This window comes from Sarcophilus harrisii, chromosome 4, assembly GCF_902635505.1.
Source record: "Sarcophilus harrisii chromosome 4, mSarHar1.11, whole genome shotgun sequence".
Lineage (NCBI taxonomy): Eukaryota > Metazoa > Chordata > Mammalia > Dasyuromorphia > Dasyuridae > Sarcophilus > Sarcophilus harrisii.
The window spans coordinates 259,892,311-259,919,752 of NC_045429.1; the positions used below are offsets into that span (position 1 = coordinate 259,892,311).

Consider the following 27,442-nt stretch of genomic DNA (forward strand, 5'->3'; position numbering starts at 1 on the left):
AAATTCATTTTCTGTGTTTTTCCTCCTTGTCTCCAGTTTTACTACCTGGTCCTTCCCCAGATGTGTGCCTGTTAGTGGTGCTGTTGTTCAAAAACATCTTGTCCATGCCTTTGAGAGCCTCTGTCAGGTAGTTCTGCAGTGCTGTGAGGGCAGCGCAGATAGCTGGAGCCCCAAAACCATGGGTGATGAGGCTGAAATGGGTCAAGCAGCTCTGAATCCCGGGTTCCAAAATGGGGCTGGGCCTACTGTTTCCAATAGGTGTCCTATCCTGGGCGAGCAGGTCTGTAAATTCTTTACACAGTTGCCTACACAGGAAGAAATAAGAACAGCAAAAATGATACTTTCCATCAACATTTTTCTTCCCCTCCTCCTTATTGTCACCAAAAAAAGGAAAAATTCAACAAACCCAGTGACACTTCTAGCCATGATAAAGGCAACTTAGATAATTCTATTGTTTTTCTTTCCACTTGCTTGTTACTAGGCAACTGTGGTTGAAAAAGAAAGCATGGAAGTAGGAATTCCCAGCCTAGAAGAGAGATAATTTCAATATTGTTTTACTTTTCTTCTATGACTTTTCTCTATAATTTTTTATTTTCTGTATTTTGACTCTATGAGCTCCACCCTTGGACAATTGCATATCACCCTGAGACTATTTTCAAGGTTTGTTTTTTTTGTTTGTTTGTTTGTTTTGTTTTTTAAATGTAACACACCCAAAGACTTATAACTGGAAACAACTTTTACGAACAAGTAATCCAAGTCCCTCATTTTGTTGATGAAGAAACTAAGGCTGAAAAAGTTTGAGTAACAAGTTCAAGATTATACAACAAAGAAATGAGTTTCAAGTTGATCCTCTTTTTTTCCAAATCCAAGTTTCTTTCCCACTGTTCCTCAAAAGTGATACTCTTTTGATTTCTGGCCTACCTTCTTTCTTTCCAAGACCACTTTCCCAAAACTTTATTCCCTCTCTAACCACCTTCGCATCAAAAACAAATGACCCTTACACATTTAGTTCTTCATTCATAAGTTTGACTAAGGCATAATATCATTTACTGCAACTCTACAAATTGACAAGGTGCTGGTTTGCCCCAAGGCCAGTCACTGTTTATGCCAACAGAGAAGGAAGGAATGCTGATGCCATTTTAAAAAGTTTACTTGGAGAATCTGGGAAAGGGGAGGTTACTAATTTTTTAAAAAGATCTTTTATACTGTTTCTAGTTTAGGTACTAATCAGTTTTTTTTTTTTTTTTTTTTAGGAAAATAAGGGATTATAGCAGTAGTTCAAAACCCAAAGAATGGAAGTTTAGGAGAACAAGTGGGGAATAAGTGGATATAAAATGTGTAACATTCAAAATATTTATGATTAGGAGAAAAAAATCCAGCTTAGAATTATTGTATGCATAACTATTTATAGACTGCTATGATTGTAGTTGTAAAAGGAAAAAAATGAAGCAACAATTAATATCCACTAAGATGTCAGCCTTAAAAAAGGTATATTTCATACTATTTCCAGAAGGTTAAAAAAATATATTTTTTGATTGGTTGAACAAGGGCACAGAATTCCAGAGATGCCATTCCATCAGGAGAAACAAATATCTTCTCTTTTAATATTTCAATGGGCCAGTAAAGAATGCTGAGGGTACAGTAGGAAAGTAAGGCCTCTCTCCTATATCAGAAGCTCAGATCTTAGCACTTTGTAGACTTAAATTAACACCTTCACTTACATTAGGCAGGAAAGAGAGACTCAGGGCAGATTTCATAAAGAAGGTACAAAAATGCAATTTGATTTTTGCCATCATAACATTTATACTAAAGACTTTCCTCTCTAGAGTGGCTGACCAAGAAAAATGTTCTTGCTTCTGCAACATTTTCCCCTTACTTTGAAGAACATAAAAATACATTAGTGATCTCCCCCTTCTCTTTTCTTCTTCCATTTACCCCAATTTTCAGAGAACCTTTGTCCCATGATTATGAGTGAAAAATAGGTACAGTTTTAAATTTAAGATATCCCACCATCACTACCATCAAGGCGTCAGGAAGATTATTAGCACAGAAATGCTGCATAAAAAGAGAAATCAATGCAGTCTTCTCAGGTTTGGTAGCCCCCTTAGGTTTGATTCTCTTGATTTTTCAGGGCAATGAGAAAAGAAAGAAAGACTTTGGAAGATTCTATGGACCCCACTCCGTTTCAAGTGATGTCATCAAAAGCATCATTTCACTACATTAAGGAAAAATGTATTTCATGTTTTCAGACATATATTTGTCTTTTCAATATTGACCCTTTTTCCGTCTCACAGGATCTTTTCCCTTATCTAAAAAGCATCAAATTAAAGATGTCCACAGAGTTGGGATCCCCCTAAAAAGAGCAGACTCTTCCTCCAAAGAAACAGGAGAAGAATGATTTGGTTAAGAGAATGAGGAAGGTGTCAACAATTTCATAGGTGATTGGCCCTTCAGAGGCAAAATCTGCTCAGAGTTGTGGGAAATCCCTGACAAGCTTTGATGGGGGAAATTGTTACAGTCTTTCCTTGAGTTCTTTTACATTACTTAAGCGCCAAATAGGAAACTTTGAATTTGGAAGAACAAATGGTAGAGTCAAATATTTTAAATCTTCAAAGCCCAAACCAGGGTCTGTAAGCAATTAAAGTTCTGGGACATTAATATCTTTTGACCCTGCGGAAAGGGGCAATCAAATTCAAATCACGTCTAGAAAACATCTGGACAAATTTGAGCAAATGATTTTTCAGCCTTCCATATATTTCTTTAAATTACGCTGTCAACGGAGCAAACCGCTTCCTAGAGCACTAAATAAATGATCGCTGTTTGGGCCGTGCCTGCAAGATAAACGTGCGAGAACATGCAGAGCTGCACCACTGAAGGCCTAAGCCGACCATAAAACACCAAACAATATGACACAGAAGCCAAAGACAGGAGTAAATCAAATAAATAGAAAACCCACTGTAAAAGTTCAAATGAGCTATAGACCTAAATTTAGCAATAGATTTACTATTTCCCCTCTGGAGTTGTAGTAAATTTTACAAGTCTGTGGAAGATGATAAACAGTAACGTTGGAAACATAGTAATTAGAGGTGAAGGTACATATAGATACACATGTATATTATATACTCGTCATGCATATATGCATACATGTTTATTTATATATTACAATGTAGCGTAGGGACAATTGCGAATAAAAAAGCATACAGAAAATCTAAGGAAGACCGGGATGTAAATAAGCCCATACTCAGTCTTTCTTAAAATTCCAGTATTGCTGGAAACAAATTCAGGGTATTCAAAATCAATCTCACACAACACCCAACCCAAAGATATATAATGAAAAGAGAAAAGAAATGGTAAAAAGGGAAGGAAGGGGGGGGGAGGGAAAGTATTAATAAAACAATATCTGTAGAGTGGTTAAAAGTTTGCAAAACACTTTCTAGAAATTATCTCATTATCTCACAACAACAACCCTTTGAAGTAAGTACTATAAATGTTTTGTGGAAAGGGCCTAGATATTGGTTTGAATTTGGGCTATTTTTTGTACACTATAAACACTGAAGAAGTCACTTATCCACTCAGGATCTCAGTTTCTGCATCTGTCAATTGAGAAGGTTGGGCTAAATGAAGGCTGAGATCCCTTTCAGCTCTTGATCCGTGATCTTATCATCACCACCAGGCTCAGAGAGAATAAATGTCTTTTCCATAACTACACTGTTAGAGAGGAAGGGAGGGAAGAAGGAAGGAAGGAAGGAAGGAAGGAAGGAAGGAAGGAAGGAAGGAAGGAAGGAAGGAAGGAAGGAAGGAAGGAAGGAAGGAAAGGAAAGGAGGGGCGAAAAATAGATCCCATGGGGTTTGTACCGTTATTCCTTTTCACCTCACCCCACTTCCAGACCAGCATTCCAGAGATATATAAAAGTTCCTCATAAGGGCTTCATACAAGGAGATGGAACTAGAGAGTTTTCCGGAAAACAATCCCCCCTCCCCCACTGACTGCTCTGAGATTAAGTGGATCAAAAAGGCAGATAGTGAAGGCCTCGTAATGCTTCAGCTAAAAAGTCTGAAAGATAGGAGGCTTCGACCAGAGAAGACCGGGGAACAGTAACACTCACTTTGTAGCCAGGAGCATATTCTTTCGGGAGTGCAGATCACTTGGATCGGTGTGCTGCCGGTTTAGATATTCCGAAACAGCTTTGGCGGGAAATTCAGTTTCGCAAATGTACCCAAAATCCCGAGCTAAATGAACAGCTTCTCCTGAAAAGACAACCACGAAGGTTATGATTAGCATGGCACCCCAAACATGCCTAAGGGGATAACAAAGATCAGCAACTTCCCTTTCCTATGGTGTAAGGACATAGGAGAGGGTGGAGGCTAACTGCAGTTTTGAAAACTGGAAAGAATGAAAGGCAAAAGGGAAAGAAGCGTTTCTGTACCCCACCCAATGTTAGCTTCTGAACATCTTTTCAGCCTGAACTTGAGCCTGGTCTTGTCGAAATAATCATTTTCAGTCCACTGGTATCCTAAGTTCTGTTTCAAGAAAGTAGCAAGTTATATTCGGAAGTTACCTCTGTAAGAGAATTAAAATGCCTAACTGCCCAACTAGACTCGACCCTTGTTTCTTCAGTCTCTTTCTCTGCCAATTCCCAAAGCATCATCAATCCCACTTAAAAAAAAAAATCTAAATATCACTACATTCCTCACCTTCTCACTACACTGGAAAAACCCCAGGCAAACCATACATGCATACATACATATATGCATTTATGAAAGAAATAATTATTCCAAATTTAATTCTAATTGTCACTTTCCCTGCTACTCAGGTTTCAGCTTTCTACCCTCCAGAGGTTTGTGTCATCAAACTCCTACTGATGTACTTTCTGTCACCAGAAGAAGACTGGGAACTGGAGAATACTAAGGCTCTAGGGGGATTCCAGCAGCTTTAGTCGCAGCCCCTTCAGAATAAAGCATTAAAAAATTCTTTAAAGCACTGCTCCAGGTGCTCTTGGGGAAGATTCAGAACATGCAAAACAGATATGTCTAATAATTCCACAACCACATTATTTTGAATGAGAGTGACTTACTTTTAAACGTCACATAAAGGGACTATTAAAGGGAGTTCCCGTAATAGACTAATAGATTAATCAGCTTGAATGCTGTTAACCAAATGATAGTATTTCAGCAGACTTCCGGGCTCTCTGCTGGGAGTCTCAGTTCTAATTGATAAGCCGATACCATCTTGATCTTTCCTTCCTTCCTTCCTTCCTTCCTTCCTTCCTTCCTTCCTTCCTTCCTTCCTTCCTCCTCCTTTTCCTTTTTTCTCCTCCTCCTTTGTCTCTCTCCCTCTCCCTCCCTCCCCCCTTTCTGTCTCTGGCTCTCTGTGTGTCTCTCTGTGTGTGTGTCTCTCTGTGTGTATCTCTGTCTCTGTGTCTATCTCTGCCTCTCTCTGTGTCTATCTCTGCCTCTCTCTCTCTCTCTCTCTCTCTCTCTCTCTCTCTCTCTCTGTCTTTGTCTCTGTCTCTCTCTCAACTGTAGATTACTAAATCGTGCCTGAACTTGAATGAATAAAATCCATAGTATTATTGAGATAGGCATCCTGGCAACTGTCCAGATGCAGCCTTTGGCATAGGTAACACTTTCAATGAGACGTTAAAATGCAAAGCTGTTTTCAACATCTGTGTGAGTAGTTCTTAATTATTGCAGATATAATGTCATAATAATCAAACCACCCATTTTTGTTACATTCATCCAAACCCCCAAATCAGTGTGACTATAATGTAATGAGACGAAATCCACAAGGAAGAGTTTAAGAACATCAAAGTTATTACTTTGCAATTGCAAAATCTATATAATAAAGCATGTATCAGACTCCACAACTGCTTCTTGCTAGGACCATTTGGATGGTCCTATTTATTCGGTTTTTGTTCAGATTGAATTTTATATTTATTCTACTCTATTTGGACTGTGTGGACAGTTTTACTTATTGCACAACACAAGCACGCTAAGACAAATAGAAGAGTGAATTAGAATGCGTATAATCATGGCGAATGAAAAAACAGCGGATAGTTCCTCATAGCGTATTACTGGCCCCTTCTGCGTTTTCTTAAGGATATAAAAGTAATCCTGAATCGAATTAAGTTAAATTTCAGAAGTAATGTATTCAAGGTCATCTGCATGTACGACAGCAGAACTGACATGATTCTTAAACTTTCTATTTTATAAGAAAGCAATAAATTTTGTTTTGTTTTGTTTTGTTTTGTTTTTTTTAAATGTCAGGTATATTCCGGAAGGTTGCATGGTAACTCCATCAAGCAGAGGTTATATATTGTAGATGAGATTCCTTCGTAGGATGGAAGATAGAACTTGTTGACCTCCCAGTTCTCTTTCAGATCTAAATTCTCTGATTATTTTAGTGGAAAGTAAACTTTCAGTCTCTTCTATGAAAAATTACCTGTGCCTTCTCGACCATTATTAAAGTATCTTTGCAATCTCATCTATTTTGATGCTTGACTTATACAGGCACAAAAAAATTGCAATGATTTCCAGTTAATCATGAAACATGTAAAATGTCAGCCTACAAACAAAATAGTTAAGATCAGCCAGTCTGTAAAATGAACTGCAATTCTCTGCTTACCTTCCACCAGGGAGGTGAGTAAAGTGACATTTGCGGCTTTGCGCCTGCCCGCGGGTAAATTCAAACCGATTTTTTCTAGCCTTTCTCGCAAAGATCTCCCCCCATTTTTCGATTTGGCTCTGAAATTGCAAGAATTAACATTCTGATTAACCTCAGAGTGTTCCTGAAACAAAGTTTAGACTTAGCAATCTAAAGACCACTGGAGCTTGAAGAGGTTTTAACTTGAGGTTAGCACATTTTTTCCCCTTTCCTTTTGGTTGTTTGCTGATAGTTTGCTGAGGTTTGCTTAATTTCTGCAAAACAGGACATTTTAAAAATTGAGTACGTTTCTTTTATCTCTGAAGAACAAATGATACCAGATGGAAATCATTAGTGTGTAGGTACTAATATCCGTCCAGAGAAGGTAAGATTTGCACGCGTGTTCGCACACACAGATTTTTTTTTTCGCACACACAGTTATTTTCTTTTAGATAAGTCACTGAAGCAGAAAATGTGCAGATAGTATTTAAGATAGAACTCCCAAGCCTTTGCCACCTACCTGTCCGTTCTTCTTCCTTATAAAGCCCCATTCCCTCTGTGAAGGAAGCAAGGGAAATATGGCGTCTGTAGTAACAGGTGACCAAATCAAGGAAAAGAAGAAGGAGCAGGTTTACTAGAGTATGAAGGAATACAAGTGGCAGGCTTATCATTATGTCTGTCTACACACATATGTCATAGATGTATGTACATATGTTTATTAGGTAGATGACTGCATGAAAAACTAAAACTTTTCAAGGAATTCTGAAACTCCACTGCTGGGGAGAGCTCCACGTTTCCGCTGTACTTGAAAAGAGACCAGAAAACAAACACCAATAAGTAGACCACGAGACTCTGCTTTCATCTTGAGAGAGGACCCTAAGAAATCAAATCTACATAATTCTTTTCTCTTCTCCGCATTATGGACAGAAAACCAAGAAATGGACAAAGCTTCCTTAACCCCTAAAGCCGACAAAAAAAAGTAAGGATTTTCTCATTAAGTATTTCGTCAAAGAGATACACTGATGAACTGACTGTGAAAACGAAAAAACAAACAAAGAAACAAAAACAACAATAAAAACACTATTTGTCACTGTAGTAGGACAATGGAAGTATGAGCAATCCCCCTTAGGTTTCTTTGAAACGAGTTAAATGACATCTCCACAGCCGATTTTCAGCGGGGACCCTTGGGGGTTGCTTCACTTCTTTCTAAGTAGGAAATGACTCAAAGGACGTCAGGAAGTAGCTTACAGAGGGGGCGGGAGGGAAACCCGCACATTGAATTTATGCGGGCTAGTCATGTATGAAAGGGAAGAAAATTTTAGAGTGCTGTGCAGGTACCTCCTAGAGAGGACAGAACAAGAAAGGCAGAGACCAAAAAATCAATCATAGAGGAAGCAAGGGGGGAGGGGGGAAGGTGCACACTTGTGCTGTGGGTTGATTGCTTTAATTTGAAAACATTTTATTTGTTCTGTGTTGTGCGTGTGTGTTTCGGTAGCTAACCTTGGATACACCCGTTATGTTCTAGGTATCTAGAATTCATTTCTATGCTTCCGGAAGCTATCACTTAGCTTTTGCTTTCTTTGCCTCCCTCCTTACCCTGAAGCAAAAAAGAACTTATTGCAAAATTTCTTCTACCGGGCATTGGCACGAGGGAAGGGCTAGTCGAGAGAAGTTGCTGAGGAGATTTACCTTCGCAGGACTCCGCCGAGAAGAGAAGCGTTTAAGCATTCTGGAGGGGAGAGTCGTCTTTGAACTTCCCCTACCGTCACTTTATACTTTGAGGTTGAACTGAGCAGAGACAAACGACCAGGAACAGAACAAAACACCTCTCCTGTATTAACCGACATCCCTCCCAGGAAACCATCTTTATTCATCATTAGAGAAGTCACAGATTTGGGAGGAACTGGAACTGGAAAAAAAAAAAAAAAAAAACATAATAAAGGAGCCCAAGAAATTAAAATCCATCTCTGTAATATTGTGCCCCAATTAGAGAGTAACATCCCTCCCCCACCTTCCTTTAACACACTAGGTAAGAAAACAGAAAAATGTAGTCTTGTTTGTTGATTTGGCACAGTAGTCCTAAAAGGTCAAAATAAAATGGATGGGCAACACCACAAAATAATCACCAAAATTCAAATGAAGTAAGATATTATTTTTACATTGATTCTGCTAATTTCACTTCCACTATAACTTTATTTATTAGGGAAACAGTTACTGGAATCATCTTTCTTTGAGAGTAAATAAAAAGGATAGACATTCTCTTCTAGAGAATTCACACTTGGAATCAATTCTCTTATTCTTTATTAAAGTCTAAATTAGAATAGAGAGAGAAGGGACTGTGGCTATAGGGTTCATCAACTCAGAACTCAAGCACCCTTGTTACAAAGCTTAGTTGGGGCTTTAGGTTTGGATAAAAAGAACTTTAAAGATTTTTAAAGTAGGAATAAAAAAAGATAGCTCTAGAAAAAAATACAAATGATTCAAGTTCTAAATGAAAATAGTTCTCCTAGTGACATTAATTATGCTTAAAATTTAATTCAAATAATAAGTTCATAATTGTATGGAGGAGTAGGGTTTACAACAGGTGCTCCAATCAACCAATCACTTTCCGTTTTTCCTGTTCTCAAGGGGTGGTCTTCCTAAGATTGCTTCATTTCGGCAAAAAATTGATAACAAATCGTACTATAAGTATGGTTTATACAGAAGTTAATATGACCTAATAGCTATTTGCTACTGCAACTAAAGTACATTCCACCTCTCCAGACTGATTTTTTTTTTATCGCGTTTTTTATTTTCTTGCTTTCTAAGCAAGATTGGTAAGTAAGGGGGAAGGAAAGGAAGAGAAAAGAAGAACTTTAAGTTGTAATTGTCAGGCAAGCAACACAATCAGATTTTCTGATTCCAGAAACTAATATTGGTAGATCTCCATTCTTCTTTGCATGCAGTTAAGGTGATTAGGTAGGCATGATGTTTTAGTTAATGTCTTTAGGTAATTCTGACACTTCAAATCTAGGTGGAGAGGGGCTCTTCTCCCCTGAAATTTAGGACTTAAGGAATATCTTAACTTCGTCTTATTGTTCCACATTGTCAAGTCAAACTCTTTACGCCAAGAGAATCTAATAGTTATGTCATCTGACAATTTCGTAATTTCATTTGAACAGACTACATAAATCAAAACTTTGCCATTGCTGTTGCTCACTACTGCACAACTTCATAATCAGAACCTTGTGACTGCCTATAATCTTTCCAAAAAAATCTCCAAATTACAAATATATTATTTCATGCAATTATTTGTAGTCTCTACTCTAGACCAACATAAGGATGTTTTTTTGAGAATCAAAAACTAGACATAAGTTATACAGAATTTTCAGGACTTTAAATCATACATATTTTAAATGAGGTTTTTACTCCTTTCTCTTCAACACTGCTATCCCCATCTCCACTAAAATTAGTCCAGAACACAAAATACTTCATCCAAATTTTTTGCTTGAAAGAAAGCAGAGATGATTTGCCAGTGTTTGACTTTCTAAGTGGATTCTGAAAAGCTGTTTTCATTCTAGGGTTCCTCACCTTTCCCTCAGCAGTGAATATTTTCATCTGACAATAGACTAATGAAAACATTCATGGAGTTGAAAATGAAATTTGAAATTTAAAGTGACCCATGCTAAAGTCACTTTGTTTATCTAAATATTTTGTCAGTCATGACCTGTCTTTCTATTTCTCTGCCCAACAAACCCAATCAATTTTAATATACTTCTATTTGGACAGCAGCACCTCTTTTGATACATCAGAGAGACACAGGACTTTTGAACCCCCTAAGGCAAAACAAACAAGTGCTCTAGAACACTTGGAAGGTGCATTAGATAAGCCTGGAAGACTTATTCTTCCTTACAATTTATCAGCACCATTTCCTCTGCCTTTTGATACACTCAATATTTTTGAAATTACTAAATACCACTTATAAAAATTCCAAAGTTAACATAATGTTACAAATAACTGAAACGAAACCTTGTTTTTGATCGAATGCAATTTCCCATCATTTTCGATTAAAATGTCAGAGAAATATGGGTTTTTAATATCCCACCTCCTGCATTCTGGTACCCCTTCTCCCTTCACCACAAATTCTTTTTTCCCACAGGCCATGAAATGAAATCCATGGTGGATATCTTAAAATCCCCTGAGATGTATGATATCATCACATTTGGGAAGTTCCAGAGACATAGTCTCTTGAAAAACCATAGCTCTAGAGACATTTATAACCTTCCCTCTAATTTAGCTATTGTTAATTACCTGATTTACCTGACAAGAGCCAGTTCCTTTGGGGAATACATTTCACTACCTCCCACGTGTGCACAAGAAGGTATGTGTGCATCTATGCATATATATTAGCATTTAAATACTACTGATCTAATCAGCCTTCAAAAGTGCCTAATGAATGGAGTAGCTTCATTTACCCAGAAACATGTACATACATACATACACACAAATATATATGATTGTATATTTGGCTTTTGTTGTTGTAGTTGTAGTTTCTAATTTGTTTCAAGTGTCAAAATAGTTCCCTCTAATCCTCATACATAGCCCTAAACTTCTTTTCTGATTTTAACTCTTTCTGTTGAATATGACTTCTTTCCCATTTCCCTAAAGCACCCTTTCCTATTCCAAACTCTATTCCATCACCACCTGCCCACATCCCAACCCACTTTTCTTGTACCTGATTAACCTAATATTTTATTCTCTTTGTCTCGTTCCTTCCGTTTCCCCTCAGCTTATCAATAAACCGACAGTGCAACAGTGCCCGGTTGATTTGTTAGTAATTATGAGCATACTGTTCTTGCGCACGAAATCTCTAGATGAGTGAGATAGGTTTAAAACGACAGCAGGAAATGGTAAAGAAATGGAGCATAGCAAAACTCAGCGTGAAGCTTTCAATTCTTTACATGTTTACAATTTTCTGTGCATACATTAAATCTGAGTGATTCCCCACCTCCCACCCCCAATTCTCTTAGCTTGTATAGGCAACTTCAAGATTAAGAAAATACAAAAATACATTTAATCTAACCCTTTTTCTCCACATAAGAAGGGGCTGGGGAGAAATGTTTTATTAAACAATCAATATTTCATTACAGAGGTCAAAGTTTTACTTAAGAGAGGAGGACGGTGGGGAAGTCAAAGGATAATATTAATTTAATGAACTACATAAAACATTGTTAATATTATAACTTTTACTTTTCAGGCGCTTAGCACAGTGCCTGGAACATAGTGGGTGCTTGATTAATGTTTGTTGATTGATTGGAATCTCTACTTTGGGTTCTTCTGGTTGACAGAGAAGTCTGGATTCATTTTAATTTTTCCTTGTATCAATTTAATACTGGAGATGGGGGAGTAAAGTGTATCTGGATGGGATGTTGCCCCATGGCAAGAGAAAAATCACCTGAAAGAAGCTTTTGCTATTAAAAATCAAATGGAGATCTTTCTAAAATTCAGCCCCTCTCTGAAACATTTACTCAAATTCTAGCTCCCTCTTTTCCCTACAACCGCACCACTTTTTGTTCCACCTCAAAAACAAAATTGTATTCTGCTTCGATGGTACTTGAGAGTATCTTTGCCCAAAGGGGACAGTTTACTTGCAGAAGAAAATCAGATCCCTAGAAGGAAACCTCGTGTGTAAGTCACATTTCACATTACAGGTATCTGCGATTCCATTAATTGGGTAGCTGGGATATGACTTTTTTTTTTTTCTCTGAGAATGTGGTTATTGCCTTTTGGAGGTGGGGGAAAAAAAACTATGGGGATGTATGTGGTGTCTATCGAAGGAATTGGACACTTGTAAAAGTATCGAGGGACTCCTGATGCTTTCACCTTAATGTAAAGTAAAATGCTTTTACATAATTATGCAAGAATAGGCTTCTTTAGTGCTTCACATTTTGCAAATCATTTTCACACCAAACCGCACAACCCAGTGAAAGCGAAGGGAAAGTGAAACTTGATCTCTTACTCTAATAGAAATGTAACTTCAGAGAGTGTTACGTGACTTGCCCAAAGTCACACAACTAGTTAGAGGAAAGAACAGAATTAGACCCTACATATTCATCATTATAAATCCAATTCAATGCGCTTCTACCACACTTTTGTTTTTCTGCTAAAGAAAAAGACAGAGCGACAATTTTACAGTGGGGAGAGGGGAAGAATTGTGGGTATTTTTAGCAGGAAAAATATGGAGAAGCTTGAAGAGAAACCACGAAAATAAAACCCCAAAACGGATAAATAACTATGAACCATCGCAACAATATATGAATTTTAGATTTACAAAGTCACAGATTTCAGGGTGTTCTATGACTTGTTTCTTTGGTCTGGGTTTGGGTTCTGAATACTGGTAATGTTGTAAAAAGAGTTGAGTTTTTTGGGAACGTGTTATGATAGTGGCGATTATTTCCATAAACAGGGTTCCCCCCCCCCAACCTTCCTGATCTTAATGGAACTAAGAGTTAAGAATGATTTTTTAATGTCTCGTTGGATTTTTAGACTGTTAATGTACCGCATCCTTCTCATTATTACTTTATTGATTGCTCATTGACCAGCCCCCTTCAAATCGTATTAACCACCCTCTGCCAGTTTAGATTAGAAGAGTTTAAAAAGCACCTTTCATTATCGCACATCCCCCCCTCCCCCACAATGGAGTTCAGACTTGGCAGCTTAATGTTAGCTCTAATGGGGCAGCTCAGAGATGAGGGGCCACGGTCCCTGCCTATTGCATTAATAGCTCAAAGGGGGCTAATACAGAAAATTAGCCTTAAACGAGCTCTGGAGATCTTCAAATGAAAGAGCCATTTATCACGCTGGCTACCTTCACTCTACTCGTTTGCTCTCTCTACTGGGAACAACTCATTTCCTCTTAACTAAATTACTTCAGAAATGTCAACTAAGCCCAGATAGCAAATATAACAAGAGCGCAAGCCTAGAATCTATGGGAAGACAGCAACAGAAATGATAGATTGTATAGGTTAATCCCCTCCCCCCACCAAAAAAAAAAAAAAAAAACCTCATGGATTTTTTTTTTAATTACCATTATTCTAGGAAGAAAGAATGCGTGCAAAATACCCAAGTTCATTAGGATTCAATCTCCTGTGATTTCCTAAACATAAAATCCTCGAAGACACTCAGTCTTGAATAATCCCCTTTACCTTCTGTTTCATGAGTTAAACTATTCATGGAAACTTTCAAAAGTCTGTTTGAAAACATATTAAACCACTCTGCCCCATGCTAATTATTAAAATTTAGTTTATCCAATTCAGAAATCACATCCTATATTTCACAATTAACCTAGTAGACATATTCTTGTTAAAGGTTATGGTATGGGGAGCCAGAGATGTGGGAGAGAAGAAAGGAGTAGAGAAGAATAGAGTGAAGAGTAATAAAATCTTAAACCAATTGTTACATGGTTCTTTAATTCTTTTACAATTTATGTAAGATTAAAAAAAATAAGTTTTTTTCATGGTATCTTCTCTGCAGTTAGTAGGATGCAGTATTTATTAAATAATGTGAACAATAGACCTAACAGCAATTTATGTTCACCTTTCCACAAATAAATTTAAATTTTGAGTGGTTGGAATGTAACAATAGCATATGATCGTTTTGTGTTCTGTCATAAGTTAAGCACAAAACTTTTTAGTATAAAAATTGTGCCAGTTTAAAAGGATCAAAAACTTTTAAAAGTTTTTATTTTAAAAAAAGTTATCCTTAATTCTTCCTATTCATTAAGGCATTTATATTCACATTCATACTGTATTAAGGTATACATATGTATTATATGATGAAAACACTATGTCATGATATATAGCTTCTGCTGCATTAGCCTGTAAACTTTAATTCTAAATATTTTCAAAGGCTGTATATTATTACCATTTCTTATTATTCATCTCTTTTATTTTCCTTTTGCAGATTCCACATGCTGCTATATGGGCCTACAGCCAAAGTACAAAGAAAGTGTTTTTCCTTACACACACAAACACACACACACACACACACACAACCTAGCTTAAATCAAACAAAAACAAATCTATGGGAAAGAGTATACTCTTTAGTATACTATCCTTACTATCATAGATATGAATTTAAAATGAGGAAAACTCCCTCCACAAATCACTCAGCAATTGCTGAGAAAGAGAAAACTCAAGAGATGACTATGTAGATTCACTATCAAAGAGGGCATGCTTTATAAAAACTGCAGCATTCCAAGTCTGAACATCCAGGTTGAAAAACATGCAGACTTAAAAGCAAACTAGCCAAAAGAAAACCAAAGTAACTAAATGGGAGTGGGAACAAAATTTACCCCAAAATTTACCCAGCACTTCACATTAACAATTTTCTACCCAGTTCTGACACTCCACCTCAAGATTCTAAACCTAAGTGCCAACATGTCCTCATTCCAACATTTCCTTATTTCATTCTAGAGCAGTTGTTTTTTTTCCCTAAAGCTAAGAGATATGTTATCTGTACCATCCTAAAAGAAAAAGGAAATTTGGAATACATCAGCCCATCTTAAATCTGTATTCCACAACTCTTTGAATGTTCTGGCCTTTTAGAATATTTTATAGCTTTCCAGAGAATCCTTTCTGGTAAAGACTGTGAATTTCATTTGGATCAAATGAATACTAAACTACTGAGACCCGGCATTGTTGACATTAAGCATAAGTATAGACATTCTCCAGGCATTGCTAAAGAACATCCTACACTATTTAACACTGTGTCCTGGAATAGCAGTCCTTTTGATAATTAAAGATCTCACTGTTTACACATTTAGATTTCTACATTTGTGGTGAGTGCAAATTTCTGCAGCAATCGCCACCAATTCTCGCAGTGATTATCAGAAAGAAAGGAGGGAGGGAAGGAGGGAGGTAGGGAAAGAGAGAGGGAGGGAGAGAGAAAAGGAGAAAGAGAGAGAGAGAGAAGCAGCTGCAATACCTCCGAAATGAGTTATTGTAATTACATTTAATTAGTTTAATTAGTTAATTATTTTGCTTACAGCTGTATGAGAGACTACAAACATTTGTTAATATCACATGCCCTTTAACAGTATGGGGTGATTCTGCAGTCACATTAAATCATGTATGTGTATGTATATATGAAGATTTTAAAATGTGCATTGACTACGTCTTGGGATATGTGTGTTTACCAAACACATTTAACACAATAGGAAAATAACAACCTGTACTGGAATCTTCACCTCCCTAAAATTCTTAATTGAGATAAAGAATTACTAAAGAGTAAAAATAGAAAATAAAAATGACCTTGGCATTTTGTTTGCAAACTCTAATTATTGTATATTTTTCAAATAAGGATTTCTCAGCTATGCAAAGTCCTGTGATCATGAGCACAATTGAAAGAACACATTTAAGGTCCTTTTCATTCCCTTTAGATCAATATAGGACCAGTAAAGTCACAATATTAGCTCTTCCTATACCCTTCCTTTCTCTTCTCTCTTCCAACCTCTCCCCCACCCAACCCAACTCCCACTTCCAACAGTCAGTCAAATCAATTACTAGGGTTATATCATTGTGGACATAGATTTGTGTCTCATAGGATAAAGAATTTCCTCAAAGTGAAAACATATTATAAAGTCATTAATACATAATAAAAGTTGGTCTGCTTTGGGAAGATAATCCATACCTTTTTTAATGACAGACTGGTCCAATAGATTCATGCCGCTGTTATTGGCATCTTCAACTGACTGTGAATATAAAAACATCACTATTCAAATTGACTGGATATTAAAGAATCACACACATAAATCATGTCATTCCAAACTGGAGTTCCTGTTATTTCCATTTATATTAATTCACAAAGGGAGGTGGTTTATTATTATTATTATTACCCCCAAATTGACTTGGAAATGAAATTCATCCAAATAATACAATCTTCCAGTGGAAGAAGAAAAAAGGTGAGAGCCATCTGGGATGCAATATTGGGTTTTGTTATCATATAATACATAGATAATCCATAGATGTTTTTGCATCCAATAAACCCTTATATCATTTGCTTTTAAGGAGTACAGCAATTTGAGAACAGCTGTAGTATCTATATGATTTTAAGAAGATTATAAAGGACGATTTTTCTTTTTACTATAAATTTATTCCTCTGCATCTAAATAACTCAAGGACAATTCTTTTTATGCATAATAGTTTACATTATGAGATTTTAATTAAAGTCTGAGCAATTGGAAGTGGAATGCAAACAGCAACACAAGAACACATTTATAAGCAAACAGGATCTCACAACTATTGTAGTTAGTACATGTTTTCTGTGCATGTGTGAGCGTCTCCCTGCGCAATGAGAATAATATGAGCCTGAATAATTTACTTGTTTTATTCCCAACAAAGGTATTCTTTCCCAGCAAGGAGCACACCTGTTAGGAAGGTGTTCATTCTAGATGACATAAACCACAATTCTCTTCTTCCCCATCCCCAAATAAAACCTTAACTAAGTCAAGCAATTGCAAATAAAAGTATTCTATCTTACCTATAAAATTATGTCAGAAAATTAAGGTTGAATATAACTATTTGGAACAGATTTCTACGAAAAATAACTTATTGTCAACTTTGATTCCAGCACAAATATGGCTGCAGTAAAATCACCCTTGAATGTAGTATACACTTAAAAAAAAAAAAAAAGTATTGCCTATATTGATTAGATGGAAAATCACTATGGTCATTTACATGATTACCTGAATATAGGCATGATCTTTAAATTTGATCTTCTATAGGGAGAACCTCTAAATATATTTCTTAAACTTAGATACTTTTTTTTGGTCCCCGAATTCTCTTGTTTGGGTCCAATATTCCCTAACTTCCTTGGAGTGATATAAATAGAAAGGAAAATACTTTAGAGTAAGTACTTTAGAGTATATATTTTAACAGTGCCTTCATGTCATCATAGTACAATATATAACTGGAGCTTCAATACAAATAAACATGTGTGTAGTGTCAAATCCACTAAAAAAAGAAATAATCTAAGCAAATGGAACGGCATTACATAAAAGTCACTTTTCTGTCATAGGAAAAATGAGCAAAGTTTTTATCCTTAGAAAACAAATTCAAGTGTTGCAATTGCTACATCATTATGTCCCTTTTCTCATGAAATATAAATTGATTTTAATCCCTCTAGTAATACATACATTCATGACATATCTACATATGTCTGTTGGGAGATTTATAAATTGGAAGAAACACATTTCCGGGTGTAAGTAAATATGCACACACATATACTTGTAGATCTATATACATGTATGCATATTTATATGCATATATGTGTCTTATATATATATATATATATACATATATATTACGCTTCATCAGCAACGTGGGTTAGTTGTTGTAGTTAATGAGAAGACTCTTGTCTGATTTTCTATCTAATTACGGCCGCCTGCTGGGTTTTTGTACAGGATATTCACGCAGCATGCTGGCACTTAATAGTCACAGAGAGGATCGTAAAGATTTAATTAGGACTGCATGCGGAAACGTGGAAAAACAACTCAGACTTTTAATTACTAGACTTCTTTAGTTAAAAGTGATACCAGGGGTTGCTTTAAGAGACTAGGATGCTTTCTATACAGTCCTACCCCCCACTCCACTTCCAACTTAACTTCCTCACATGCTTAGGTAGTAGTGGAGAGGAGGGAGAGGAGCATGAAAATAACAGTTGTGTACAAATCCGTACAAATCAGAAAAAAAAAAAAGTTTCTCTCTCTCTCTCTCTCTCTCTCTCTCTCTCTCTCTCTCTCCTCCTCCTCCTCCTCCTCCTCCTCCTCCTCTCTCTCTGTCACACACACACACACACACACACTGAGTGAAATGTAGCATACACAGAACCCAAACAACGATTTGATGGTTTAATAGCCCCTGAGAGTAAATTGAAATAGATATTGACAGAGTTTTATAGTTTCATTAAAAAAAAATATTAGAAGCATTTGGTTAATTAGCTCCCCTCCCCCCCCCCACCCCTCCCAGTCTGGGCGGTTGCCCTTCGGGTGAGTCAATGTGTGTGCGTTTTTTCATTGAAACATCCCATGCTTCCATCAGGTATGAAAGCTGGGAGAGGCAGGACTGGGAAGTTCGTGTCTTCATTTTTGGGTCTACCGCAATAAATAGATCTGTGAAAAATGAATGATGCGATTTTCCGTTGCGTTTTCCCCGGACTAAGGCAGATGCTCAGCCTCCAGGGCAAAGTCCTGACCTTACAGACCCTGCAATTAACCTTTTTTTTTTTTTTCAAAAAGAAAAAACACCTACACCCTAATTCTCCGTAGTAGCTAGTTGTTGGAAGGACACACATACTCATGAATTCAGGCAATATTTAACCATAAGATGGTATCTTTGTTTTGTTTTTTGTTTGTTTGTTTGTTTTTCTTTTTTGCTGCAAACTCCATTCACAACTACTCGGTAAGACCATGAACCGTTATAGAGAAGCACGAGGTTTGTTTGCCTATTGCACTATATTCTGCCCTCCCTTAGTTTTGCTTCCTTATCTTTTGGTCTCTATCAACTGAACGGCCTCTCCCCAACCAATTACACACCTTAGGAAACCCAAGTCATCGTAGCTGAATAAGTGAAACCATTTTCCTCTGCCACCCTCTTCCTTCTGAAAGGGGGTGGGAGTGGCAGAGGGTGGGAATTTGGGGAGGAGGGACGCAACTAGGAGAAGGAAGGAGGGGGTGCATCCTTTTTGGAGCAAATCGTTTTAGAGTACTGGTGTATCTCTGGCTAGCTATGGAAAAGAGTTTCCATGAGCTATTTTGCAACGTGAAAACTATTTAAAATAACCAAGGAGCTGGGGAAGGAGTGAAAATGGGGGGTGGAAATCACCCCTAAATTCGATAATCGTTTAGACATCTCGATGTAAGGAGCTTTGCTAAAGTGCTTATCTACTATCTTTCTATATTTCTATCTAGCTTTCTTCCCAGTGGAACCTTCAGCTTCGCTTCGATTTGCAAATGTTGATACAATTTCCCCAGCAGTTCTATTAGAATTAATAGACCCCATCCCAAGAATTCGTTCAGAGAGTCAAATTTACTTATTATCCCGACCAAAACAAAAGGAAAAACAAAAGCAAACAACACAACTAATCTCTCAAATTCACCTCAATATTTAGGTGAAATGAAAGTATCTGCAAGATCTTAAGCTTCCATAGAAATATTTATAATATAATTTAAGTACAATATTCGTTTCCGTGGTCCGGATTGTGGTTAGTAACTATTATCATCATCAATAATAAGTTGGTATTCACTTATTATTCAACACCTCGAACTTCATTCTCTCAGAAAGATTAATTTTAAAAATAATTTGTTACACGATATGCTGGCTAATTCATTATAAAATTAAATATATTCTTTATTCTAACATTCTTAATGTAGCTGGAGACATATAGTCAAAGTTAGATTAAATCAGTAAAACTATATAATTATTTTCTACCCACAAAATTCTTTAGAGATCAGAATACTAAAAGTCTGTGCTTTCTCCACAAATAATAAACAAATGACTGTGAAATTCCTTTTTTAAAAAAGCACCCAATAAACTTAATATTATGGGCCACACATATAGCCTTCGATGACGCCCCAACATGCAAAGCATTTAAATATATACAGATTAAACAAAACGAGGGAAAATCATTTCACCCTCCTTTTAATTTCACTTATCTTCAGAAGTTTTTAATGAAAGTATGCATTCTACTTAAAACTAAGCTTAAATATCTAAGTTCCAAAGCGCCACTTAAATATCGGACAGATTAATCTTTTCCTGAGACATTTTAAATGAAGGAAAAAAGAATCCTGAGTAGAATCCCCTCAGATTGTTTATAATGCATCACTTCTTGCCTCTTTCTTTGTTTAGTTTCACAAATTAATCTCCACAAATCCAGACTCTATTGTGTAGGTTTGCAGATGGAAGAGAAATTATTCTGAGGCTTTTGTTTTAAACACGAAAACACATGATGTCTTTTCACATGGGGGTAATGGGATTGCAGGGAGGGTGTATTGGTCCTAGAGGTTGGAAATATTGCTCCGAAAATTGTTGGTACATAAAAAAGAAGAGAATAAAAGACAACCCACAAGCTATCCAGGACTCCCCCAAACGAACTGACACTTTCTAGCCCTCTCATAATGCCTTAAATGTTTGTTTACCTACATTGCTCCCATTCCCAGAAATTGGTCTTTAATTTGTATTCCCAAATTACCTGAATCATTCTGTATCCTAAAAGACAGGAAAAACCCGTCTTGGACATAGACGGACATTTCACAAGACTACCTAAGATGTGTTTGCCATCAAAGCATCTTGAACTGCATTCTAAATACAGGTATCAATTAGATGAGAGTTCTCATCATCTTCCACTCTGGAAGTCTAGTTTTCACTTACTAATTTTAGTGGGGAAGTTATTTGTTCCTGGGTGTATTTGGAAGAAAGACTGCCAGTGTTTGCTCAAAGAACTATAGAAATACGCAGAAAGGGGGTATTAAAGAAGAAAAAATCTTTCTCCGTTCTGGGCATTATATCATAAAATATAATCTTCCCAATGTCTATTTTCTTTCTGAAGACTTTCGGTGTCCGTGCCCAGAACTGACTACCTCTATATTATAAACCTCCGTGTATAACTTCTCTTTCTGTAAAGATTCCAAACTCAACACCTTGGAAAATGTGATGGAGATGGAGCAAACCCGCGACTCTCCCTCAGCCCTGCCCCTCTTTCCTCCCTGTGTACCCTCCCACTTTTCCCTCCCATCAGACTCTTCTTACCTGAACGTCTTCCATTCCTGGGTGTCCGATGCCATGCAAGGAGAGACTGTCCCCCATGCCGGAGTCCAGTCCATGGTGGGCCGAGTGTAACAGCACATCAGGCCGCCTGACTGAATGGTAGTCCCTCCTAGGGTCCAGTCCCGAGAGCTGAGGCAAGGCGGCCCGAGGCTGTGGCAGGAGAGAGCCGGCTTCTGACCCCACTTCTTGCCTCTGCCTCTGCCCCCAAGGATGTTGCTGGGGTTGGTGCAAGGGATTCAGGGAGTAGGGGTCATTAACGTGGGAATAAGGGTCCTGGCTCTGATGATAGGGAAGCGGCTGGTAGGGGGGTGGGAAATAGGGCGGCTGGAAATCCGAGGACGGAGTGTGAGACAACGGAGGGGCGCTTGAATAGGGTCCCTGGGACACTGAACCCAGCTGGGACAGCCTAGAACTGTGGCTAGGGACTCCATCATGCCGGTCCTGAAAGTAAAACAAAACAAAAATACAGACAACAAACGGAGAAAGCCTGATTAAATATACTAATCACAAAAGAAAAAGGCTGAAAGAAAATAAATCAAAGCCAGAAACTTAGACCCAAAGTTCACTCAAATTGCACAAACATGTTCAAAATTTCCTAAAGGCAAAGCACTGAAGGAAAGGAAAGAAAAATGAGAAGGAAAGGGGGAGGGGAGATGTGGAGATGGTGGTGGAAAAGGGACCAAAACAAAACCCAACATGTGAGCCTCCGAGTAGGAAACTAAGGAAGGAGGGTGAGAAGGAGTGGTGGTAGGGGTGGAGAAGGGGAAGCTTCTAAATGCCATAATTAAAAATGTAGGAGTGCTATATATGGTATGTGCTCTCTGCAAGGTTTTGAATTCTTTCTCCTAGCTATTCAAGGAGCCCAAAGCAGGACAAAATAGAAGTTGAGACGAATATACATTCCGGCTCACCTTCTGTTTAAAATCTCCAACTTAGTCCTCATTGGCAGCTCAGTCCCAATGGCAAGTCACTTATAATAGAACACAATAATGCTATATTCGCATACTAAAAAGGATCTGATCGGATTCTCCACTCTCCCCTCCCCCGATGGAATTAAACAACTTAAATAGTGTCTGATTTAAATTGATTCTCTTTGAAATAATATCTCCAACCAGTGTTAAATTAAGTTGAACTGTGGTTTCTAGGAGTTATTCCTAAGACCGCTTTTCCATTTCAAACACTATTATACTCTAGGGTGCGAAAATGGAGGACTTGGAGTTGGGAAGGGGTAGGGGTTGGAGGGGGGGCAGTCCAACACAGCATAATGTGGGTCATAAACTAAACAGAAAGACTGGGTAAAAGAGGGAATTAGTAAATCCAACTTTCTTCTGTAAATATGCTATGCTAAAATAAACCAACCAGTTTCCCTATGTAGAAACAGTAGTTCAAAATTCTGACAGCAATGGCAAAAAAGTTTTTTCCTCCCCTGCCCCCCCTACCCCAGCTGACTTGTCCAGCTCAAACCGAGAACACACAATGCGAAAGAGAGAAGCAGCTGCAGCCTCCTCCAATTATTGTGCTAAATTACAAAGCCAAAGGAGAGAGAGAGAGAGAGAGAGAGAGAGAGAGAGAGAGAGAGAGAGCATGCAATTCTTGTACAACGTGGATCCGAACTCACCATGGCTGAATAGGTGTGGACTAACATCTGGAAAAAAAAGTCTGGTTACTGCTAAAAATAAAACAATGATAAAAAATATATATATATCAAGGAGAACGGCAGAGAAACGTTCTGGACACAGGAGCAGAGCTTGAGGTATTTCCAAGACTATCCATCAAAAAATCACCCCCGAAATCAGACTGGCAGTGTATGACAGACACAGAGATCTGCTAATCTTTCTTTTTATTTTTCTCTCTTTTTTTCCCTCCTTCTTTGGGTTTCCAGATACAATCCTCTTCCACCCAAAGCTAGGCTCAGACTGTTTCGGTGCCCCTTCCTCCCTCCGCTTGCCTACACCGCCTCATAATAATTGATATTCATGACTATTAATATTACACGACTACTTTAAAGGGAGAATGGAGGACAAATGGAGCGTGAAGCTGCAGCTAGCTCGAGAGCTCCCCTACTATTGTAAATGACGTTCATTCAGTGGAGAATTACTAGATGTAATCAGACGAGGGGGGCTGGCAAAAGCAGAGTTGGGGAAAAAGTTTAGCAGGGAAGAAGCATAACTTCAATTAACTGAGCCGAGGAGATGTGTAAACCAGACACTGCTTATTTGGAACAAGGAAGTCGGAGAGAGCAGCGCTAGAGGCGAAAAACAAAAACAAAAACATATTTCCTTCTTTTACATTTAATTATACATTTCTAATACGAGAAATTGATTGCCCTTGGTGCTTTGTAATGATTTAAAAAATAAAACGCCCTTCTCAATCCTTTCTAAGAAAATAAAATGTAACCGCTTTAATTTGTCTGTTTACTGTGGATATTAAGGACTTTTGCTAAACACAGGACATTACGTTTATTTGGTAAATCAAAGAGGAAAAAAGTGTGTAGTTGTCTTTCATTTCATTCCTATGTTCTAGAAGACTGAGGAATCCCCACATTTTAACCCAGATTTAAAATTTATGCAATGATTTTGAAAGGATACTAAATTTATCCTTTCGAGGCAAAGCCAGGGGCAACATAAAACCTTTTTGGATGTTTCAGGAACCCGTTCAACTGGCCTGACTGCCATTTCTGTTAAAGTTCAACCTTCCTCCGTTCTTTAATAGGCTCATTCCAGAACTGAGGTTGTTCTCTTGTTTTCTGAGCAGAGAATTTTCTAAGACAGGAATCTCTCTCTCTCTCTCTCTCTCTCTCTCTCTCTCTCTCTCTCTCTCTCTCTCTCTCACACACACACACACACAATACATGCATAATAATTACCAATTCGTGCTTTATATTCGAAGGAAACATTTTTATCTCTATTTTTAAAACTCAAAGAAATGTTGGATTTCAGGTTTAAACTAACCTTATACCCTTCTAAAATTATATGTATATACACATACACATATATGTTTATATATGTACGTATGCATTATTTATTTATTTTTTACTATTCGACTCTCAGCTCTCTTTAAAGACAGAAAAAGAGGTACAGTTGACAGAGACACAACTCTTGAAGACTCATTGCTCTTAGTCATGGTAACTGCAGGACCAGAAGGGGAAAAACGGGAGGAAAAAAAAACTGGGAATAACATTCTACACAAAACTCAACAATATACTCTACAATTCTCTCTCTCTCTCTCTCTCTCTCTCTCTCTCTCTCTCTCTCTCTCTCTCTCTCTCTCTCTCCTTTCTTACCCGTTCTCCTTCTGCCCTTTCATTCTTAAAAATTTAGGAGCTTGTTGCCTGTTAGATGGAACAAGACTAGCTATTTTTCAACTTCGGTACCAGGGAGACACTAAGGTTCAGAATATAGGACATGGGCAAGGGAAAATGTTGCTGCTCAGAACCTACCCTTCCACTCTTAGGAATGGAACACAAAAATGGTCAAAGGCGGGCAAATCCTGGTTAGCTCCATCAATACTAATTCTGCCTCTGTCGGATTTTGCCCATGTTCAGTTGATAATTAGCTTGACGGGAGCTTTTGTGAGTTGAATCATTCCTAGTATCTGGAAGGCGGCTTCCCGCCGGGCTTACAAAAGTCGTCCCAGGGCTGGCGGAATCGTATTTTCTTTCCGTCTCCCACCCCCACCCCTCGCTTTGATGGCCTTTGTACTTTAGATCACGATCACTTAATTTTATTAAATGCTTCCTGATGATCGCATGGGCTTGCCAAAGAGATGCTTCTCTACCCTTTGGCTTCTAACTTTGCCGCGTCACTTCTATTCTTCCTTTTTATGCCTCCCGTCCCTCTTATCAATCTCATCAGTTTTTCCTTTTCCCGTTTTCTTCCGTAAACTTGATTCTTCTCCCTTTCTGTAAGGACTTTCAAACTGGCAACTTCTTAGCGGATTCTTAGCGGATCACTATAATCAAGTTCTGAAGTTACCCTTGTGCTGGTTCAGAGAGCAGCAATTTCAATTCACCGCATGGATTCGATCTTTCCCCTTCCTTTCAAAGTTCCTTAATCGCCTTTCCCGACTTTCCGCATTTAGCTCCATAACCGATAATAAATATATTCTGAGTTGGGCAGGCATTAAGCGATTCCAGCTATCTCAGCAGAAGTCCACCTCTCCTATCCTAAACAGTTGGTTGAATAGAGTTTCCCTGCAAAAAGCTCTTTTCATGAAAACTACACTGGTTGGGGTAGGGATGAGGGAGATAAAGCCATAATTATGGCTGATTTTTTGTTGTTAATTTGTTTCATATTTTCTCAAATTTTTCATTCCGATGAAAGGTTGTTGGCTTCAGTTATGAGGAAAAAAGCATAACATTTGGAAAGAAACTGTGATTCTCTCAAAGGCAAAATAAAAGAGTAAGTTCTTATTGTTGGAGAAGGAAAATGTAAAGCCTGGAGAAACACCAAATAAGAAATTGACTTCTATTGAAACTTGACTCGCTGTGTGATCTATGTCTTTATTTATTTCTACCTACCTACCAACCTGTCTGTCTGTCTGTCTATCTGTCTATCTATCTATCTATCTATCTATCTATGTATCTATCTTCCTCCCTTCTTTCCTCCCTCCCTATCTTCTTCAATCTCTTTCTCGTTATAGAATGTCTTTTTTCTACATCTATTTCTTTCAGAAATAATTTTGAAAATTAAAAAAAAATGATAGAAATCTCAGTGCCATTCTCAAAATTAAATAATTTCCACCATTCTCTGGCACACAGCGCGAAGAGCCTTCCTTTCTGTGTTCGATGACATTCTGTCTAATATTCAGCCACACTAGATTTCATCCTAGAGTCCCCAAATATTTGGGGGGGGGGGGTTAAACAAGAAGAAATTAAAAATAAACCGCTCACATTTAATTTTCCCCATTCTAACATTACAAGTCTTTTCCCCGACTGTTAAAGTCTCCCCAAACAAGCTTTGTCAAAAGTTAAGGGACTTGGAGGAAACTGAACAGATATTTGCAAGTAAATCTCTGTTTAAATTTATCTATTTGACTTCCAAGAATTTCTAATTATATATCTATAGATATAAGATGTATATAAGGATGTCTGCTTACCTCATAGATATCTTCGTACTTGACATTTTCAACCAGTTTCCAGAGCATGATGGCAGCCTGTTCTCTAGGAGGTGAGTGCATTCATGTGAAGAGCAGATGTCTGGATTCTCAGTACTTCTCTGTCTGAAATGATCCATCTATAATTGGAAATGGGGGATAGACACCAAATCCGGCGCTCCTCTCCCATCGCAACTTATATGTGTTGTCTGAAACAATAGGCTGGAGAAGTAAACCTCGGTCGGATAGTAAAACATTATCTGTTACACACAGAGGAGTTATATGCAACATATATATTTTAAATATAATATACATGTATTTACATCCATGCACACACACTCTTAGCTATATTAGCACTTCTGAATCATACATAGAAGAGAGGTTCAAAATGTTCATTAAATGAATAGATATCTATTCCAGGTTATAAATATTTTTAAAAACCTCCATATTTAAAATGATGAATCATCCAAGTCTATGCCTGGTTTTCCTATTGATAATGAGGAAAGAGGGGCCATTAGTCCCCTATTTCTATGCAGATTTTTGGGGAAAGAGACCCTCACCAGGGTATTTAAACACAAAAGCTTCTATTCATAGGGAGGAGAAGACTGGTTTTTCTAAGATGGGTCTTGGGGTTTTTAAAGACAGTCTCTCTATATTTATGGCTCCCACTTATGTAACTTGGCTCCCCTTTCATTGCAAAACAACAACAAAAAAGCTCACTAAGGAAGTCAGTGTAATGCTTCCTGGCCATCTTTCTAAAGTCATTTGGAAACTTAAACATTGTATTGAGCTCTTGAATCTGAATTACTTGTGATTTCAACAGCCGATGTCTCATTCATGCCATTGGATTCTCCATTTTATCAAGCTTTATCAAAGGATTGGGCCATTAAAATATATTTTATTT

General features: G+C 37.6%; 1 protein-coding gene across 2 annotated transcripts; it reads right to left on the reverse strand.

The window, feature by feature from the left end:
• On the reverse strand, positions 1 to 27,170 carry TFAP2B (transcription factor AP-2 beta). 2 transcript variants are annotated; one of them, XM_031964732.1, is made up of 8 exons: positions 26,542 to 27,170; positions 23,063 to 23,089; positions 21,427 to 21,885; positions 16,313 to 16,373; positions 8,333 to 8,552; positions 6,626 to 6,744; positions 4,107 to 4,248; positions 1 to 305 (listed from the first exon to the last, which is right to left on the reverse strand). In XM_031964732.1, the coding sequence occupies exons 1-8, from the start codon at positions 26,620 to 26,622 to the stop codon at positions 5 to 7; spliced, it is 1,410 nt and encodes a 469-aa protein (XP_031820592.1). In that variant the 5' UTR covers positions 26,623 to 27,170; the 3' UTR covers positions 1 to 4. The 2 variants fall into 2 exon arrangements, with proteins under 2 accessions (XP_031820592.1, XP_012404573.1); XM_012549119.2 differs by lacking the exon at positions 23,063 to 23,089 and having other exon boundaries at positions 26,542 to 27,169.
• Positions 27,171 to 27,442: the final 272 nt, after the last annotated feature.

Coding starts and splice junctions, on each gene's coding strand:
- TFAP2B (XM_031964732.1), bottom strand. CDS start 26,622: ATGCACTCACCTCCTAGAGAACAGGCTGCCATCATGCTCTGGAAACTG. Junction 16,374..21,426: donor CAGGAATGGAAGACGTTCAG/GTAAGAAGAGTC, acceptor TTATATTCACAG/TCAGTTGAAGATGCCAATAA. Junction 6,745..8,332: donor CTCGGCGGAGTCCTGCGAAG/GTAAATCTCCTC, acceptor TTGCAATTTCAG/AGCCAAATCGAAAAATGGGG.